The sequence below is a fragment of the Lutra lutra genome, chromosome 11 (assembly GCF_902655055.1).
Source record: "Lutra lutra chromosome 11, mLutLut1.2, whole genome shotgun sequence".
In the NCBI taxonomy this organism is placed as follows: domain Eukaryota; kingdom Metazoa; phylum Chordata; class Mammalia; order Carnivora; family Mustelidae; genus Lutra; species Lutra lutra.
In genome coordinates this window covers 21,201,075-21,222,920 of record NC_062288.1, presented here as the reverse complement: position 1 = coordinate 21,222,920, position 21,846 = coordinate 21,201,075, and the positions used below count along the sequence as shown (strand labels likewise).

General features: G+C 40.4%; 1 protein-coding gene across 3 annotated transcripts in view; it reads right to left on the bottom strand.

Annotated features, from left to right (window-relative positions):
• Positions 1–21,846, bottom strand: part of RELN (reelin) — a 518,586-nt gene that overhangs the window by 197,249 nt on the left and 299,491 nt on the right. For all 3 annotated transcript variants that reach the window (XM_047695315.1, XM_047695316.1, XM_047695317.1), the window contains exons 9-10: positions 18,825–18,921; positions 14,834–15,074 (exon numbers count right to left, since the gene is read on the bottom strand). In XM_047695315.1, coding sequence (XP_047551271.1) covers positions 14,834–15,074; positions 18,825–18,921 — 338 coding nt within the window. The remainder of the gene's footprint in view (positions 1–14,833; positions 15,075–18,824; positions 18,922–21,846) is intronic.

Here is a 21,846-nt window from a genome sequence, read left to right as displayed (position 1 = left end):
GCAAGATGGGGCTGCCATTTTCTGGGCAGCGGGGCCGCGGGACCCACAGAACACTCACAGCAATGGATGGCTGCCTGACTCCCCGCCATGCTAACAGATAGGGAGACGACTTCTGACTCTGCCATTCCGAGTAGAGCCCAATGTTTTCAAGGTGTGGAGTCGGTAATATGAACCAGCAGGGTCATATTGGGGTGATAGAGCATGGGATAGTGTGTGGGAAACTGGTGTATTCCTGAGTCATTTGAGCAGGAACAGGCCTCCTGAGAGGCTGACTGTATATAGGCCTTGTATTTAAGAATCCTGGGAAAGGGGGTGCCTGAGTGGCTCAGCGGGTTAAGCCTCTGCCTTCAGCTCAGGTCCTGATCTCAGAGTCCTGGGATCGACGCCCGCATCGGGCTCTCTGCTCAGCTGGGAGCCTGCTTCCCCCTCTCTTGCTGCCAGCCTCTCTGCCTACTTGTGATCTCTCTCTGTGTCAAACAAATAAATAAAATCTTGAAAAAATTAAAAAAAAAAAAAAAGAATCCGGGGAAAGGTAGGGGGACCGTTGAGGATTCGCATTCTGAGGATCCCTAAATCAATCACAAGGCAAGTTAGAGTTTCCTGTGAATTCTATATTACGATTTGTCACAGGAGTCCAAAACCTTAGGATGGGCCTGGTTTCCCAGATGCTCTCTGAACTAGAACTTCTTTTTTTTTTTTTTTAATTAAAAAAATTATTTATTTATTTGACAGAGAGAGAGCACAAGTAGGCAGAGTGGCAGCGTGGGGGAGAGGGAGAAGCAGACTCTCCACCGAGCAGGAAGGCTGATGTGGGGCTCGATCCCAGCACTCAGGGATCATGACCTGAGCTGAAGGCAGAGGCTTCACTGACTGAGCCACCCAGGTGCCCCCAACTCAGAACTTCTGCCTGAATGCATTTGGACTGAGATAGAATCGGCTTGTTTGATAGTAGATTTCTGCCTCTGGATGGGAACCCGTGCCCTGAAGAATCTACCTCCATTAATTCAGCACTTACGTGAATTGAGGAGATGAAGGCTGGAAAAGAACAAAATCCTAGAAACCAAAACCAATCAAGATAACAAGAAATGAAGACTCAGTTGCTTTCCATCCTCAAGGAGTCTGAGGATTGGAATCAGAAGCCTGTTTCAATGTGTTTGCTCTACTTAATAGCTACATGCTTTTGCATAAGTCAGTTAACCCCTGCAGGCCTCAGTTTCTCAGGCTATGGAATGATGTCAATAGTATCTGTTCCCTGGGGTGCTGTTAGAAGCACAAGTAGTATGACCTGTGGAGGTGTGTTTCTGAAACATCTGAGTGCTGTACAATAATCATTTTTTTTTCTGGATAGTTTTTCCAAAAATAAGCTGTTACAGTCCATACTCTTAGCAGTAGGGGAAAGAGAGATAAAAACATATGTAAATCCATTTTTAATTGTGTTTCTCATTAGAATAGTCATTAAAATGCTTCAGGTCAACTTCAGACCTTTAGTAAAATGTGAAAAAATATGTCCCACAATAGCCATATGGTAAAAATACTGCAAACATTCATTCACATTTAGGGCAGATAGAAGCATCAATTAGAACTTTAAAGGCCCTCCAAATTTTGGCAGATTACCAAAAATCCTCTGAGGACAGGAAAACTTAATAATGCAAGATGTCGTTGCCACTTTTTTTTACAGATGAACTTGCATTGTGTAGTATCAGTATACTATGTTAAAATCCAAGAGAAATGTGCACTGAGAGTATGAGAAGAATTTCAGAAAACTGCTCTCAGTGATTTTAATACCCAGCTGTTTTTGTTTAGCATCTATTCAAACTCATGTCACTTCTATGTAATAACAATTAAAATCTAAACAAGTTCGTAAGACAGTTATATGTCTAACTTTGTGAGATACATGAGCTCTTGATATGATAAAAATAGGAATATTTTGGAATCCAGGAGTATTTTGAGCATACTAAGAATCCATCAAGGTTTTTTTGTTTGTTTGTTTGGTTTTTTTTTTTTGAGCAAATGATCATAAAATTTGATTTCCTAAGTTACAGCTTTTGACTAACTCATGGTGAATACATATCAGGTAAGTAAGCATGTATTTGGGACAAAATAATGGTATAAATTCTGAAGATGGCTCTAACTATTTCTATTTCTAGCCCTCCCAATGTGCATTAATTATAATTATTTTTACTTTGTGTCACTATTTTAGCACTGATCAATGACATATACTTCATAGTTCCAGGCACCAGAGTTCGCCAATTTTCAAAAATCCCTTAAATATAGTCCTTATTTGTTTCTATTTGTCAATCGAAAATATTTTCCTACTTTGCAGCTCAACGGGTTTCCTTTACTTGAAAAGCAGAACACAGTGTAGCTAAGTGACAAGAATTTGCCATTCAGAAAACCATCAACAGGAAACATCAGTGCAAATTCCTCAATATAACAAGTCCTTGGCCACAATTCAGGATAGCATTTTTCTAAGGTTGCTCCCTTTATCCTCTGCGAATGTTAATGACTTCACCTCTGTACTTGTAAAAGTACTCACGATTGCCCCCACCATAGTTTAATTAGGTTTTCATCAAAGACGAACACCGAGGCACCTCTTTATATTATCTCCCTGGGGTCTAATGGCCCTGATACTTCTTTCAGGCATCTGTAGCCTTACAATTTATTTTTTTGACGCTATCCTTTTCGTTGGAATGAGTATATTGGGCATTTGGGCAATGCCAGCTTGCAGAGAGCTGGTGGCAGATGGAAGGAAATCTGCCTAGTATGCCTTCCCCTCCACATGAGCAGAGAGCCATCCATTTCCTCCATTAAGGAGTTGTCACTCAGCCCACCCAGCTGGAAGACCATTTTTGATAGCCAAGCTGGCTGGTGGCAGACAATTCAGATACAAAGTGCACTTTAAAAGGAAGCTAAAACATCATTTGTAGGAAAATTGAAAATGCATGGCCTCCACCGCAGCCAATGTTTTAATGACTGTAATATTTTAAGTGATTATTTTTGCCACTTCAGATTGCTCCTTAGAGAGGAGAGTTTTTTAATTAAAATCTAGGCAAGACAAATAGATGAGATATGAGGAGCAGAGGAAAGAGAAATAAGATGAATAAATTAATTAAAATGGCATTGTTGGCAGAGTCATAAGTTAGCCAATATCTGGCTGGAAATAAAATATGTTGGTAGAGAAGCTTCTGGATTACACTGGGATGTGTGATTGAGTGACTGGAAATTGACTGACTTACAGCCTACATATCGCTGTGTTTCCTAAGCCTTTCTCTAAGCTAGAGCTATCATCATATAGAAATATGTATTTCCTACATCCCGGGTCAACGGTCTTTAAAGAATCAGACTTTCATGCTATATTTAAAAAAAAAAAAATCAAAATAGGAAGAGAATGATTTCTCTCATGAGGCAAAATGAATTCTGCCATTTTCCACATATTCAATTTCTAGGCAATTTAATGCCAGTTAAAAAACGGAAAACTTGGCTATGAACACAGTCCAGGTGCAGGAGGGCTGAAGTGCATTTTCTCTAGTCAACACAATAGACTCAGCCATGGTGAGTGAATTTTAGGGAGCTTAAAGAATAGATTTTCTCATTATTTTCTGGATTCATTAAGCATTCCCATTTGAACCACTTTGTACCAAGATTCATAAAGTTTCGATTTATGGTATATTTTGTGACAAGTGTATAATTACTTGGCAACAGTTATGACAACTCCAAAGTGGCAACAGTGACAAATTTGAATTGGAGTAATGAGAGTAAGAATAACAATGTAAAATTCCATAGGGCGGTTGTTAACCTTGTCTTTGGAGATCAACTTGACTTTCACAGGGTCTGAGGTTTTTGGACTTGCCTTCTCAAATTAAGGCTGAGGTGGGCGCCTGGGTGGGTTAAAGCCTCTACCTTCGGCTCAGGTCATGATCTCAGGGTCCTGGGATCGAGCCTCACATCGGGCTCTCTGCTCAGCAGGGAGCCTGCTTTCTCCTCTCTCTCTGCCTGCCTCTCTGTCTACTTGTGATTTCTGTCTGTCAAATAAATAAATAAAATTTAAAAAAAAATTAAGGCTGAGGATGCCAGGTACAATGCAGGAGGCTACAAGAGACTGAGGAACGAAAGGGCTGGCTTTCTAGTAAAACACACGTCAAAACTGTTTGATTTTGGAGAAGCCATTGGCCTCTCTGAGCCTCTGTCTTTTCATGTGTGAAATGGGAGTAATTGTGAGGATTAGATGAGATACTGTTGGTGACATGCCTCCTAAAGACTGCGGTATCTCAAGAAATCAGTAAATGTTCATTGCCCCCATCTTCATTCATTTGCTTAACAAACTTCATTCATTTGCTTAACCAACCTTCCTCAGTGAGTGTCACTGGGCAGGTTACCATGCTATGTCCTGCACTAGGCACAGAAATGATGAAAAATGTTATGTTTCTGATGTTCGTATAAAGTAAAATAAATCTCATGGAACACGGCGCTAATTAGTGATTAAATGTGGCAGCTTCAGATCAAAACTAAACAAAAAAGGGTGGGGGTTTGTTTGACTAGTTACTTCCAGTAGAATTTACCAGAATTATTTGATTCCGTGTTATTGCCATCCTTGTCATGGTGATTTGGCCCAATTCCATGTTTCACTAATGTTATTCCCCATTAATTACTGTACAAATAGGCAGCATTGGAGGGAAATTGTGAAAAGCACACTACTTATGTTTAACCCTTCATCCCTAAAGTACTCTTATTAGCTTGACAAATTATATTCTGGCTCATTCTACGATATCATGCACTCACCTCTTGGGGGAAACATGACAATAAGAGCGATGCAATCCAAAGTGAAGAACATCCCAAGCAAAGGGAATTTAGGTAGACAGCATGCAATTAACCAGGCTGGAACCCGGCCAGAGAGATCATAGCTAACATTCCGATTCTTAATGGAAAAAGACATGGGAACATGGACTAGCCACAAGTCTTACTGAGTTCAGGTTTATCCTCATTAGAAAGCTGGGACTCAAATCCCTCAAGTTACACACCAGATAGTTTCCAGTACAGCAATTTGCAAAGCACGTTTCTGGAAAGTGTATCTGATTTCCTCCTGTTTGTCCTGATACTGTGAAAAATAACATAAAATCATTGACTGGATTGTCTGGGGTGCTTGATTTCTGGAAGACAAGTTGGGCATTATAGCAGGCAGGTCCTGATCTGCTAGGGGATTACATCCCCCAAAAGGCACATTTAAAAGTGAGCTCTGCTTTGAGTGTGATCACCCCTTTCACCATTCATCTTGGGTTTTCCTCACTAGCTTCAACCTGCATGAAGACTTCGAATTTTCAGACAAATTAATTTACACGTTTTCTTAATTTGGACATAATGACCTTTTATTCTGCATTAACAGTTCCACAATTCATGACAAAAGTACTAGACAGGTGACAGCAGAATCCCAGAATGAAAGCTCCAATTCTTATTCAGGACTGGAGACATGCCTAGCGTCCCCTGGGACAATGAATTTGGCAAATGCTTAATGTACAAGAGCTATAAGAAAATTAATAGACTCTCCTGTTCTGACTTAATGCTCCCCCTTAATGGGTTGTTGATTTACCTAATGGCTGTTGTCTTCATTAGGGCCTTTGGTGTTTGTTAAACAGGAAAATTGTCATTATTACTGCGTATTTATCAACAGTAAATGTAATAAAGAGGAAGCAGTAAGAGAGAAAAGATTAACGTATGACCCTTCTAAATTCTGTATACTTAGTTATTCCAAATCCCTGGACTACATTGGAAAAACTTAATAAATCACTTTTAAAAGAAATTTCTTTTAAATACATGTGATCAAATCATAGCCTATGCTAAAGGACAAACCTTCCTCACAGAATCTGTGACGTCCAGCACTGATTTACTTCTCAACACAAGTTGACATAAATGTGTAGAAGGAGTAATCTGGAATTCTTTGCTAGCTATGCAATGAACTCAGGTAATAAAGAGAGAAAGATTAGCAGGTGCAGGCCTAGCAATCAGAGTGGGAAGAGTTCTTAACAATAAAAAATATGCGGAACGGCACCTATCTCACAGTGATCTGCATTTAATCTGCGGGTCAATTCCAGAGTCGACAGAAGCCAGTGATTTATGCCTTTGCAAGCCGGATGTAACCAGGCTGGCTGAGTGGGTATAAACATTTATTAATGGTGACTGAGCAAAACACATGCTCTCTCTCTCTCTCTCTCTGACGCGCGCACACACACACACACACACATACACACACCTAAGAGTCACGAATGATTCATGCTTTCAAAATACAAATTTCGCTGCCACCAAAGAGGAGAGTAAACAAACAAAATGGAGCATGTGCTTGACCAAGAGTCGCCTCTGTGACATATCGATCCATTTGGAAACTCTGTTTCGTGGGTACTATGAAAAGGTGAGGAAAACAGAAAAAACAACAACAAAACCCAAACACTTGCTCATAGCTCTTTCCTCGTCATCCACCTCTGGGTTCTCCTGTGAGTGCCTCACTGATCTTTGTGGCTTTTCTCTTTGACAGTGAGTTACGGACAGCAGGCGGCTAGCTGAAGGAGCTCCAGGCTGGCCCTCCACGAACTTACATTTAGTATTTGTCTTTGACCTTGAAATGAAGGATGTTGTCAGATTGCAAGCTGTATATTTGAGGAGCTGGAAAGAAATAGCTTTGATGGAATTGTCCAGATGTTTCAAGAGTGACTAAGGAAAATGGAGTGCTAAGCCTCCAGTTACGGACACCCAGTGTTTACTGACTAGAGAAACAAAACTTGGATGATACAGCCTTCCTCCTGGTGCTGGTGCGTATGAAGCCTTCATGAGATGCCATCACGACTACTCTTCCTATTGTCATTGTCACTACTGTTTATCACCATAGGGTCACTATTTTTATTATTGCTTAGCACCCACACTAGTGCAAGTATCATTCCTGGATATGAAACTCTTACCCAAGGTGAAATGCTGATCCTCGATACTCTAAGTCTTTTTTTTTTTTTTTAAAGATTTTATTTATTTATTTGACAGAGAAAGACACAGCAAGAGAGGGAATACAAGCAGGGGGAGTGGGAGAGGGAGAAGCAGGCTTTCTGCTGAGCAGGGGGCCTGATGCAGGATTCGATCCCAGGACCCTGGGATCATGACCTAAGGCTGAAGGCAGCCGCTTAATGACTGAGCCACACAGGCGCCCCTCGATACTCTAAGTCTTAACTGGAAAGGGCTAGAAAGTTGATTCATTTCCCATAAACCTCGATGGCAAAACCAAGACCACCGTCACAGAGCTGGAGCACCAGAAGTTGCCCGAAGATGAACTGTTGCCCCACTTTAGGCAGGACAAATGTGCCTCCCACTTTCGAATGTGACACAAAGACCCTCAGCTACCTGACTGGGAGACGTGTGCCCACAGGCTGGGGGATGGCCGCTGTGGGCACCCTGAGCTCTTCTAGCAACTGCAGATGAACCGGCAGAGGACACTCCGTGTCTTTTGAATAGGAACAACGGACACAAATAATTCTTGATTCTTCTAGAAATCATATACAAAAGTTAAAAAGGGATGCGGTATTCTGGAAACGAAGCCAGAATCATCTTAACCAGTAATTAAGGCAGGTGATTCAATACTGAGTAGGCTTCAGTCGCTTGCCTTGTGAGGCCATAATCTGCTTCCTCTGGGGTCTTGCTAATGAGGGTGGTGCTATGGGGGGCTTTTCAACTTGCAGCACTGTATTTATTGGTATTTAGAACCCCACCTACTTGGTCACGAACAAAGGGCTGCTTAGGGATATGTGGGAAATAAATTACCATCATGATGGTAATTAGAAGCATAAGAATGTGGTGTGCCTTTTCTTCCACATGGACAAGTTTTCTGGAAAAACATTGGAAGACGAGTCAGGCAAGGCCATGCACTTGTAAAGAGAACAGAGGAGAAACATAGGAAGAACAGATGAATCCCATAACCTCTTGAAGCTTACCAACCCCAAATCAAAAAGTACAACAAATGTAAGGCCAGATTCGATATTAAAAGCCAATACTGTTATACATCTATTTTATGTTAATTACCCAAGAGCCAACAGATGGTAATGGCCTTCTACCAACCCAGGGCAGATTTAAACTGGTGACCTATAACTGCAATTCTCCAGATCACATAAACTCCTTAAGTTAATTACTCTATTTGGTCTTATATCATTCTGCCCTACTTGAGATAAACAAGAACAGGCTCAGATGAAATGAATTGAATATTCCCAAAGAAACTGAAGCAAAAAAATCTAAAGAAGACAAGGAGAAATATGCACTGGGAACGTGAATCATTTTCATCTTTCCTATCTGACCCGACACCCTCAAACATTTTCAAGGTCATCAGCTAGGCAGTTTACATACTCACTCCTTTCTATTCCCTTGTTTTATGAACAGTAGCATTTAAGAAAATCATTTGTTGTTAATAATAGAAACTATTACAATTCTGATTACATGAGTGGCATTGAAACTTAATTTCAGTGGAAACCACTTATTTTGATTGCCAAAGGTTACATGTATGGGCAACACTTGTGTCCAACCTAATCATTTTAATGCATTTGATTCTGACATTACTTCAATGACGTGTAAGAATGACATAATTTGGGGCTCCTGGGTGGCTCAGTGGGTTAAAGCCTCTGTCTTCGGCTCTGGTCATGACCCCAGGGTCCTGGGATCAAGCCCCACATCGGGCTCTCTGCTCAGCAGGGAGCCTGCTTCCCCCTCTCTCTGTGCCTGCCTCTCTGCCTACTTATGATCTCTGTCTGTCAAATAAATAAATAAATCTTAAAAAAAAAAAAGAATGACATAATTTGTGAGGTCTGTATTTTTTCTATCCCATTTCCCCCCAACTCATAATCTGAGTTGTTAGCTCAATCCTTCGCCTTTCACACATTTTCCTCTATGTTCACTTCTTTTTGGAGACTATTCTCAAAGTTTCAAAAAAGAGAACACATATTTATTAAAGTCTTTCTAGGTGCTAGGGACTGTTGTAAGGGTTTTATATGTATTTTCTTATTTAATTATCACAGCTTGGGTGGATACTGTTATTATCCCCGTTACAGATGAAGATACTGAGGAACTAACAGATTTAATAAGTTGTCCCAAGCCACATGGCTAATAAATGGTAAAGCCAAGATTTGAACTGATGTAGTTAAACCCATTTTCTTCAGAGTTTTACTGTCTTCAGTTTCATTCACAATATTTTCAGCTCTCTTCATCATTGAATATGAAATTCATCTTCCTCCGTCATAAACTAGATCCTCTGATTATTTTTTCCACTTTTTCATTCATTCTGTTAACACCTAACAAAAACCCATCACATCCAAACACTGGAGATTCAAAGAGTTGACATAGTGCCCAAGCTTAAAAAGATGAACTTCTCACCAGGGAGAGGAACATGTAAATGGAAAGCAAGGTTGTAAGTGCTCTCATAGAGGTATATGTCCCTGTAAGAGAATACACGAACTACTCCACATTCTAAGGTGAGGGTGGGACGGACCAACTACAAGGACCCAGTGAAAGAGGTAAAAAAAGGCTTAGTTACTCACTCACACTGCCGGGATACAAACTCAAAGTTGGTGTGAGTAGGAAGCTGAGCAGCAGAGAAATGATTTCTTTAGAGAGGGCTGGTGGTGAACTATGTGTCCCACCCATGACCGCAGCAGGGGAGGAAGGTCCTTCATCTCTCCTCAGGCCTGGAGCACTGGTGTTCAAGGACAGCACTTGGATGGTATGCTGAATGAGCTTGGACTTGTGCCTGGATCCGCCTGGAGGACGGCTACATAAGAAGAGGGCTGTGCTTAGAAGTAACTACTTTCCCCCCAATCATGGATGCAAGGTGAATGTTTACTAGAGAGTATGCTTGGGTCCATGGACACAAGAAACAGCCTACTGTGTCTACGATCCTACCCCAAATGGCTCCCGGGAGGGGCAAGAAGCCCTCAGTGGAAACAGGTAGTAATCACTAACCCGAGGCCCCATGGCTGGAAGAGGAAGCAGCCATGAGAGATGCATCAAAGAACAGCAGGTGAGAGATCCCAAGCATTAGTGAGGAGCGGGGAGATCTCCAAAGACCCCAAAGGTAGACTGAAGAGAGAGCCACGCTGTGACGGCTTATCAGGCCAAGGCATCCGTAATTCCAGCTTCTAACAATACCTGCTCCTGCTTCTTCTGCTTCCCCCACATGCAGTCCTGGGGGGCTCAGGGGCTGACATGTATGGGGTGGTGAGGAAGGAGAAGGAGCTGACCACCGCCGCTCCACGCAGCAGACCTAAGCTGGAGGAGGGGAGAAGCTATGGATGAAGCTCGGAGCTTAGGTGATTACGGTGAACCGATCATATCTGTTATTGAACTGAGACTGTCTGAGAGACTAAAATGATCAGATGACTCATTTGGTCTCTTGGCGGTCTTGGAACCTGCAAAGAGGACAGAGGTAAAGAAGCTCTCAGACTGAGCCTGAGTGGTCACTGGGGGGAAACAAAGAGATCTGTTTTCCACAGCCAGTCTCCAACCCCAATTCCTGCTTGTTCAATCCCATAGTCACACCAATACAGAGAGGAGGGAGACATGAACAATGCACCAAGTTCACACAGACAGTGACTTTGGAACTGGGTCCTTAAGGAGGCTGGGGAATTACTAGGCAGAGAAAAAAGAAGGTGGGAAAGCCTTTCTAAAGTGTAGGAGTGTGAAATTCTGTGTTGCGTGTGTGAGGTTGGAGCAGATTGGAGCAGGAGATGAGGATGAAAGTTAAGTGGGGCCTAGACTCCGGAGCCTCGGATTACATGCCAGGGAGCATCATGTAGGCCCCCACAGGAAGCCATCAGAGGTCTTGAGTATGGAGGGAGCATGATGTGATTCCTGTAAAGGAATAGTGTTGAAGTTTTTGTCAGTGGCATCTCTGTATCTGGTCCTTGCCTCTTAACACCCTCGTCCCGGGCAGTCTGCAGCCATGAGACTGGTGATTTCTCTTTCTTTAGCATCTCATCGTTATTATACTGTATCTCCTCCTGCACAGGCTACTGCAAATGCCTCCTCCTTCCACAGGGAAAACATGTTAATACTCCCATCCCCTTGAGGTCAGGAGTCAATATCTGTGACGGTCCAGGAACCAGAACCATGAAAATAAAATCAGCTGGAAGAGTGTGTAGGAGAAGAAAGAGACTAGTCCTTGGGCCCGAATTAACTAAATCCTAATGCATAAAAATCAGTCATCTGGAGGGAGGAACATGCAGTGCAAATGGAAAAAAGCTGGAGCCAGATTGAGAAAGAGAAAAAACAAGAATCTTTTAACTTAAGTCAGAGAGTGATGGGAAGAAAATGGGCAGATAGTTTAACAAATGGATGTTGGGAAGAAACATAGGACAAACAGAATCATACCGGTTTCTATTGACGACCTCTAAGAGTAAAGCCATATGGTGAACGAAATCAAGATCAAGTCAGATTCCTCTATGTGAGTTTCTGGCTCTCCCATGAGTGAGAGGGATATTTTGGACAAGTTACTCGACACCTCTATGTCTGCTTTCCATATCTGTAAAATGGGGCTAATATAGCACCTGCTTTATAGGCTTATAAAGACAGAATTTTTAAAAAAGATGAAATTATATGAGATGATATATATGAAATCCTGTGTCTGTGTGGGTCTGTGTGTGTGTACGCAGGCGTGCTCCTGGAACAGTGAGCCCTCAGTAAAAAGTAGCCCTTATTACTTAGACCAAGAATATTCTGTCTGTGCTTGGACATTTTTTTCTGCAACTAAGCTCTGTTTTGTAATTAAGCATACTTTCTCAATTGCTGTTAGGCTCACTCTTTGATTTAGTTAGGATGTAAACATCTTGGAGACTTTTACGAATATAGAAAAGGTAATATGTAGGTAGAACAAGCAAACAGACAATAACTCTAAAAACTAAAAGCCCCAAATAAAACAATGTTTTAAAACACGCCCTGTGACCAATAGGAACATGGAGATGCACTTATGCTTTTTAATTGGTTATATTTAGTTTTTGTTTCAGACGCCATCAAGTGAAGGAGAAATATTTAATAAAGGGGTTGCATGCAGTTTAAATAAACAATTTTTATTGCTAGAATTCCAAATCACTTGGCAAAAGCAACTTTTTCATGCTCAGATATTTGAACCAGAAAGCAAGAGGGTGGTCATGCAAAGGAGGTGAAATGATAATTCTTAGATTATGTTATTCTAAGTTTTAAAAAGAATTTTCAAAAAGAAACATCAGAGAAAAACTTCTACCTGATAGCCAGTCAAAGAGCATGATAGATATCATTACTACAATGGTTTTGTCCACAGGTCACCAGGCAAGTCTCAAACGTATGATTGGTAAGTTTGGGAGTAAGATCATGGACCACAAAGCAAAACTATCAACCCACACAAAGTTGTAATTTAATTGAATATCACTGCTAAAGTAAAACCACATTTCATGCATTTTTATCAGGGACAGTACTAAAGTACAATCCATTAAGAAACTGAATGGCTAATTAGATTAGTGTAACAGCTTGTAAAATAAGGCATAAAAAATGCATTTATAGAGTAGAGGGTACTGAGTCCAAATGATAAATGAGCATCATGGGAAAAGGATGTGAATCCCAGGCCCTGAGGTCCCCTTGTGTTTCCTGGGTTTTTGTGTTTTCTTGCCAATGTTGACAACATCAACAGAAATCCTTCTTAATCAAGCGGTAGTGGGATAGGATGTGGGATATCCTTACAAAAGTTCTTTCCTACACCTATATGAAAGGAATCCATGGACTCTCTTTCAAGGGACCACTAGGAATATGGACAAATTTCCATAAGGTTTACTGCTGTTTTCTCACACCTAGTAAGGATGATGCCTGTTCCTAATGTTAGTCAATTAGTGTGATTTCATTGACTTCAAGTAAATTGTCTGGCACTTGATTTGTTAAACAAGAAGTTATCGTGTCAGGGGAGTTCCTGTGTTGATGGGTTCTAAATAATTTGGAATCATTTTTCTAGAATTTGAAAGCATTATTAAAAGGAGGTGAGCAGGGGTGCCTGGGTGGTTCAGTGGGTTAAAGCATCTACCTTCGGGTCAGGTCATGATCTCAGGGTCCTGGGATCGAACCCCGCATCGGGCTCTCTGTTCAGTGGGGATCCTGCTTTCTCCTCTCTCTCTCTGCCTGCCTCTCTGCCTACTTGTGATCTCTGTCTGTCAACTAAATAAATTTTTCTAAAAATCTTAAAAAAAAAAAGGTGAGCATAAATGTTTATGTTCTACTTGCTGCTACTCCTGTAAGCTCACCTCCTTCAAGCAGCAGATTGTACCACTGAGTTGCATTTTAAAAAGTTCTCCAAGCTGTATTTGCACTTTAATTTCATATATTGGAAACTCAAGAAGGTCAAGCTGAGGGTCTAATAGCATTCTTTATATTGCCTAGGCACAGTTTCTTCTTCTACACTCTCTGGGGAGGCAAGCCCATGACTTCAATGTTCATTCAAAAGGCTGATAATTGCCAAAATTCCTCAGAGTCCCTGATTTCTTTATCTAACCTCCCACCAAATACTTCTTTTTGACTGTCCCCAGGATTATCAAGATCAACATAGCCACAAGGTCTGGTGGACCACAGTTAATAATACCATATTGCATCTTTGAAAGTTGCTAACAGATCCCGAAGTTCTCATCACAAGAAGAAAATTTTGTAAACAAGGGAGGTGATGGATATTAACAAAACTTATTGGGATGATCATTTCACAATATAAGTAAATATTAAATCATTACATGTCACACCTGAAGCTAAAATACTATTATCCATCAAGTGTATCTCCATTAAAGAAAAGATCAACATGTCCAGAGTGAATTCATCAACTTCTGTGAACCTGCTTCTCCTTCTGTGTTTCTTGTTTCCATGAATGGCACTGCCATCCACCCAGCTGCCCAAACCTTGTGCTCACCACTTGCTACCCCCTCATCATGTCAGGAAGTCCTGAATCTTCTCTATTCCCTCTCTTAAAAATCTCTGAAGTCCATCCACATTCTCCCCTAAGTCTGGCAAACAGGGTCTCCCACTGGATTTCTGTTACCAGCCTCCTAGGTGGTTCCTCTACCTGCACTTTCTCCCTTCCATCCCATCTTCTGTCATTAAACATATATTTAAAAAGTCAAATCTGATGGTCAGACATACTTGGAGCAATTCAGCAACTCCCTTTAAGATAAAACTCAAACTCTATAGCAGCTTGCAAGATCTTCAAAGTTTGTCACTGGCCATATTTCCAGACTCAACTATCACAAGTCTCAACTCAAAATCTGTCAGACAAAAGTGAACACTGAATGTTGTCTAAGAACTGGCTTGTGCTCTTGCCATCCGGGCCTTATGTATATGATTTCTGATTCTAGAAACACTACTCCTCCGATCTGGCCAACTTCAAATTAGCTTTTGGTCTCTGCCTAGATTCTCCATCTGGAGCACCTTCCTAATCCCTTGAGACTGGATCTGGTATTGAATATTGTACTTCCAGAGCTCTAAACTTACCCAGCAAATCATAGAAACTGTGCTGTTTTGTATTTGCATGTTGACATGTCTAACTACCCCCCCATGAAGTTGACAACCACGTGAAGGGAAGAAACACATCTGCCGTTCCCTAGGACACGGTACAATGGGTCCTCAAAGAAACTTACTAAATGGGTGAATAAGTGAATGTTTTTTGGACCAATGACTCCCCATCCTTAAAGAGAAGGTAACATAAATAAGAATATTACCTATTCCTTTATTAGTAGATTTGGTAAGAATAGTTACCTTTGTCTGATCTCATTGATTAAGCTTTAGGTTTTAAAGGGAAGGAGAAGAAACAAAAAAAGGCTCAAACCTTAATGGTAGCTCCTGGAAAAAAAAGCCAGTTGCCCGTGTCTACTGGATCAAGACTGTCTTCTAAAATGATTTGTCTGTGAGCTGAGTTGATGATCAGGATGTTATCTAAGGCCCAGCAGGCTTCATACACTTCGCCTACATGGAGACTTTCCTGCTTCCACTGGAACTGGATGTTCTCCCCTTTGGCATCTTCAGGAAGGTAGAGGATATGGATGATGGTGCTGACATTGGAAGGGGCTCTGGAACATATGGTGAGATGGGAATTGGTGTCATATAATGAAGAGCCACATAACAAATGAACAATAAAGGTCAACAGTATCCATTTTTTCTTTCTTGTAGATCAATTTTTTTTTAATTAAGATCATAGTTTCATTAGCCTAACATGGTAGGTATTGCAAATTAAATATTCATACTCCCATAGCCCTTAAATCTTTTGGTATATGCTGATGATTAAGATGGTCCTACTAAGTGATGACAGTTTAAACATTAAACATCTTCAAGAGATCTTCTTTTAACACAAAGCAGACACCGAGTATATTCAAGTAAGCCAGTAAAGGAAAAATGGAAGAGAAAATGTCACAGACTTCATGGCACCTGCAAAAAATCAAAGTGTCTCCAGCACAGTGTTTTGCATGTGGTAGACACTCAATCACAAAAAAATCAAATAATCTCATAGCTGATTTTATTTTATTTCATTTTTCCCATATATCACATTTACTGATTTCTACTTTAATCTCATTATGGTCAAAGATATACTTTGGTGATTACAATTCTTCCAAACTCTTAATGTTATCCTTTATCTCAGTGAATACTCCAACTGCCCTGAAAAGGATTTGTATTTCTGCTGTGGTTGAGTGGAGTGTCTACAAATGTTAACTGACTCAACTGACTTCAATTTTTTAAAACATTTTTGGTTATTGTTTTGTCTACTTGTTCTTTTTTTTTAAATTATTTTTATTAACAGATAATGTATTATTTGCCCCAGGGGTACAGGTCTGTGAATCATCAGACTTACACATGTCACAGCACTTACCATGGCACATACCCTCCCCAATGTCCGTAACTCAACCACCCTCTCCATACCCACCCTCCCCCTGGCAACCCTCAGTTTGTTTTGTGAGATTACGAGTCTCTTATGGTTTGTCTCCCTCCCTCCTGATCCCATCCTTTATTTTTAAAATTAGCATATAATGTATTATTTGTTTCAGGGGTACAGGTCTGTGATTCATCAGTCTTATACAATTCACAGCACTCACCATAGCACATAACCTCCCCAATGTCCATCACCCAGCCACCCCATCTCTCCCACCCCCTCCACTCCAGCAACCCTGTTTGTTTCCTGAGATGAAGAGTCTCTTATGGTTTGTCTCCCTCTCTGGTCAGTTGATTTTATTTGATGCTAAAAAGAAAAAAAACAGGGGCGCCTGGGTGGCTCAGTGGGTTAAGCCGCTGCCTTCGGCTCAGGTCACGATCTCAGAGTCCTGGGATCGAGCCCCGCATTGGGCTCTCTGCTCAGCAGGGAGCCTGCTTCCTCCTCTCTCTCTCTGCCTGCCTCTCTGCCTGCTTGTGATCTCTCTATCAAATAAATAAATAAATCTTTAAAAAAAAAAAAGAAAGAAAAAAAACATACAAAAACTATAAAATTATCTTCTTAATCTTGATTCTTTCCTTGAAATTTTGTATCTATGAGAGACCACTGTATGCTGTTTCATAATCAGTGTTTAATAATAGTTATTTTATTTCTAATAACCAGGTACATTTTTGTTTTGTCTATATCAGTGTGAGATTTGCTATGAAAATTAAACATGCTATATAATTCTTTACAACTTGATGCAGCAGATCAATCTTTTAAAGCTTGATATAATTTAACATGATTTTTATCGTATGTCTGTTAGAATCTAGGCCCTTTTGCTATATGATAGAGTATTTTTATTAAATATTTTATTCTACCAAAGTAGAAACCTGCTATACTAAAAATGATTGCATAGCCAAGATTAAAAGTGGTACTAAAATGCAAACTAGTAGTACCCTGGGCTTACTATAAATCAGTTTTGAAAGGACCACAGAAAAGACATATTTTTCACTCACCGATGAAGCACATATATATCCAAAGAATTGTCAGTGTAGGTTATAGATGGTGTACCTTACCTTTGGGGGTAATCAATTTCCTTTTCTTTTAAAATATTTCACAATGACTATGTTTTTAGGTTCAAAAAAGAATTTAAACCAATGAAAATAATGTATTTTAGTTTTAGGAAGTGACTGAAAATATGTTCACTCTGATCACTACTGGTAAGGAAAATTTTGCATTAATGAGCATGAGAGTTTAGAGGATGGTTTAAAATTGAAAGTCTCATTTAGTGAAAAACCCAATGGAGTCAGCTGAATGTGATCTTAATACGTTGTAATTTAATGTGTATGTTGACTACTTGTCATATCAAAAATATGTAGCTGTTTTCCGTAAGAAATGTCTACTATAATTTACCTAAACTATGATACATAGCTATTGGATAGAGAAAAAAGAAGGTACGGGTAAAATTTTCAATATGCTGTCTTGTTTACAGCCATTTATAAAAACAAGTATTTAATATGAATGCTTTTTCATAATAACTACTAGAAATTAGGAAGAATAGCAAAATGCTATTATAAAATTGACAGAGCAGGTAAGAGCTCACTTGTACCCGGTCCTTATGGATTATATGGCATCCTGCCTCGGAGAGAGACAGTTTATTAAAATCCATGAGGTAGAGTCACTTTACTCAATTTCTGGTTGGAGTAGATTTTGGACATGTGACAGTTTTAAAAATCTGAAATATGTCTGGAAACTTTGGGCAGATTTGTTTAGCTTTAAAGACTAAGACCCTGGGGCACCTGGGTGGCTCAGTGGGTTAAGCCTCTGCCTTCGGCTCAGGTCATGATCTCAGGGTCCTGGGATCGAGCCCCGCATCGGGCTCTCTGCTCAGCAGTGAGCCCGCTTCCTCCTCTCTCTGCCTGCCTCTCTGCCTACTTGTGATCTCTCTCTCTCTCTCTCTCTGTCGAATAAATAAATAAAAAAAAAAATTAAAAAAAAAAAAAAAGACTAAGACCCTAATATTGACTCTTCTTCCCTAAATAAATCACAGTTCTTTCAATAGGGAAATACAGTAAGGAAATTAGCATGTGAAGAAAGAAAACCGTACAAAACTGTTGGAAAAGGTTCTTCTTGAGTCATATAAATTTAAGAACCAAACCAATCAGATTTAACTACTTTATAAAAGTCCAAGGCAGTTTTCTTCCTTTAAATATCTTACCAGGCCTGAAATTAAGCATCCATTTGGAATTGTTTTATGATTTAAACTCTATAGAAGGAGTAAATGTCATTTTTTTTTTGCCAATTTAGCCACATTTTTTTCAACTTGAGTGAGCTTCTTCTTTAAGCATTCTACTTCATTCCTTTACTGAGGGATTTTTTTTTTTTTAAATAAAGAAAATGTAACAAAATGACTACAAGTTGCATCACAATTATGATAATAGAATTTTAGAACCTGCCTTTGGGAGGTTGGAAGGGAAATGACAGAACTAAAGATGAGATGCAAAAGCCCCAGGGCTATGAACTCATTACCATCCCAGGCTGGAAGGAATTTATGTGGTATTCTTGTATATTCCTAGGCCTCTGAGCCAGCCCATAGCCAGGCTACCTGGAGACTGGAGTGATGTTATTTTGTGGAGGATTCCATCCCAAAAGTCATTCTCCCAAGTGTGCTTTTACCAAAAATGGTTTGTTATAGCTACTCCTAATCGTGGGAGGTTCTGAATGGAAAATGACACTTTTAACAATACTTCTTCAAAGTGGGCAGAGAGTAATGTGTGCAAGCAAGTAATTCAGCATAATTAACAACCACGATCCTTTTGATCATGAAGAATAAAATCAGTGGTAGAATGAAGGCAAACGGGGAAGTAGAAATCCACTTAGGTCAGGATTCATGAAACTACCTGAAATGATAACAAACCTAATTCTCTCAAGCTGAATCCAGTCTGCGGTATTATTCTTGGCGTACGACACGATGATGCCGGGGTCGGAATAACTAAAGCGACAGGAACCTGAGCCTATAAAGAAAATCACAATAAGTTTCAAAGTTAAAAAACAGTGTAACTGCCTATTATCCGTCCTCACAAATGTGAGACAAAGTGTTGTGACCATTTAAATATTTTTTTTAACTGCTTCCCCATTCTTCCATCTATGCTGAAGTTTCTTTGGTTCTGCTTCGGTTATTGGTTCTGAGAAATACTATTAGATAAATAGCTTTAGGAATCAGGAAAAAGGCAAGAAAGCTGCAGATTTCTTGAGAGTCATAAACAACTCAACTAAGTCAAAAAATAAAACACTGAGTTCTATGCTGAGAAATAGCTAAATATTCTAGAATGATTAATAATGCCATTACGGATCTTGCAAGTTAATATTAATTAATAGCGATCATATTAAATGGTATAGAAGTCATTATTGAATTGAATGAGGACTAAAAACACTCTTCTTCTGTGTGTGTGTTATTCAAACGATTAGACAGCTAAGATACTGTAAAGAAAATTCAAGTACTAAATGAATGAGAACTGTATATTATTATTCTACTATAGCCCAACATAAAAGATTTAAAAGAAAGACATTACACCCCATCGTGAACATTTGTGATTATTTCTCTCTGATTTTCCATATAGAAAATATGACCCAAGAAAGTTTTTAAAACTCTGACAAGGATTTTTTTCTACACATTCAATGAATTCATAAAATAAAACATAGCATGACTATCATTTCAAAGATCTTCTCAGAATACCCCAAACAGCCATGAAACATATGCCAGAAGTAACTGAATAGCAGGGTTTTTTTTCATACTATATTAAAAACAAATGAACCAACAGAATAAGAAATAGTGCAATTTATGTTTAACTTTCACCCATCTGCTAGAGGAGCCTCGGTTTCAGCAAATGGCATCTGTTGACGACTTTTACATTTGTAGTTCTCAGGAGTTCCAAGCTTTAATAGACTCATTTATTTTATTTCAGTGGTGTTTAGTACAACACCAGTCAGTCTGCAATCGCCAGAGCTGGCAATGCACTCAGAGGCCAAAAGGCAGCTTTCCCAGACTTATTCTCAGCCAAAATGTGGGCACGAAAAGTACAAAAGAAGGGGTACTCGAAGAACAGGTCTCCAGCAACCCTACGCTCAAACACAAACCCTCCTTATGCCATTCTGATCATTGCTAAATTTTACCTTCCATAAGCAGCTGCTTAAAATACCTATCAGGCTGCGAGGCAGGAATTGGAAGGGGCCAGGATTATGCGGGACCCACTACAACACAAACAACAGTAAGGACTGGCAGACAATCTGTTTATTTCAAAACAAAGTTCAAATCAGCCCCAAGAATTTCAATGGCATGTGTGTGCCTCCTTCATGTTGTATACACCCCAAGCTCTCAAAATCAAATGTAGAAGGTGAATCCTTGAAAAAAGAACAGGCAGAACAAACAATGATCAAAAATGTTCCTTACAGAATTCAATTACTTGCAGACCGCTCTCAAATTACGGGAGAAGGATGGCTGACAAACATCAAAATGAATGTGTGTCCAAATCCGACCGCGATGAGAACATGACTTCTCTCCTATCTCCTTAAGGTTCCATCTCAATGTTGGGAAATTCAGTTTATTATGCACCCCAAAAAACACAAAGGCACCTGGCAGGGGACTCGACTTTCCTCAGCCACTTAGCCATTAAATGCTTGCATATCTAAAATATTAATATCTTTATGAATCCCTCTTCTTCTCAATATTGTCAGTAGACCCTCATTAGCTTGGGCCAGGACTCTGCAAGAGTGATTAGTTAGCCTCTCTGTCTCCAGCCTCAGGCCCCCTTCTCTGGCCACATTGTTGCCAGTGCTCTCCCTACAAGCAAATTGCATCATGTTATCATCCCCTAGACTCCTTCAACAATCACTCAGTACTTTCAGAGAAAACTTCACTTGCACCCACGGTGGGATGAAGGTACACAGTTCCTAGAGACCAGAGGTGTACTCTGCAAATAGAACTAGCCCAGGGTCATTGTAAAAGATTTCCATGTGCAAAGATGGTCAAAGAAGGGAAAGGGACTCCGACACAGGGATGGACAACTGGATACCAGGACTGGGGTGTGGGGTACGAGGGGACAGTCCTGGAGGAAGTACCGCCACGAGTCAGTTTTGGCTATCTGCCTCATTCTGAGGCCACCCCGACCAAACTCCCATTCCAAATGGTGCCAGTCCAATGAGTAAATGATTCCCCACTCCCACCCTAAAGGTAGTTGTTCCGCATGTATTGGGTACAATTTTTCTTCACAGAAACCCTTCTGGATTGCAACCCCACTGTCTCCCAGACTTCAGCCAGCAGAACAAGATCTTCCTTGCCCAGACTGACAATGGTTCCTTGAGTCTGTGTGGGATGAGGGGAGGAAATCAGTTAGTTAATCAGTGTCCGTGTGCCCATGTGGTTAATGCCTGCTCCCGAATTCCCTGCCCCCCTTCACTGTGGTGAGGAGCTGTCACAGACCTCAAAGCACCCTTTACACAGTAAGGAGCCAGTGATAACCAGGTGCCACCTGCCACAGGTACCTCCTCCCTTTCCCTCTTAAATCAAAGACCTTTAATTGCCAACACTGGAATTCAAAACCAGGAAGACAAACCCAAATGTCAAACACAAAGTGTCTTCTTGCAGATCCATTTTCTCCCCTCCAGATCCCTTCTGTGGTCATCCTCTAAGGTAGCAAATTTGCAAGGATGGAAAGAACTGCAGAAGGAGGGAAGAGAATTCAGGATCATGGTTCTAAAATTACAGTCTGACAGCCGCTAACGTAACTGGTCTAAAAAATCCAAACACCTCCTTTGGTTCATGATGGGCAATGAAGGAAAGAAAGTCCATTTAATTTCATTTCAGCCCACGGCAAGGGTACAAGTAACCTACAAAGTGATTAAGGGTTCCTCAAGTTTTGTATTAATAAATAAAGGCAGTG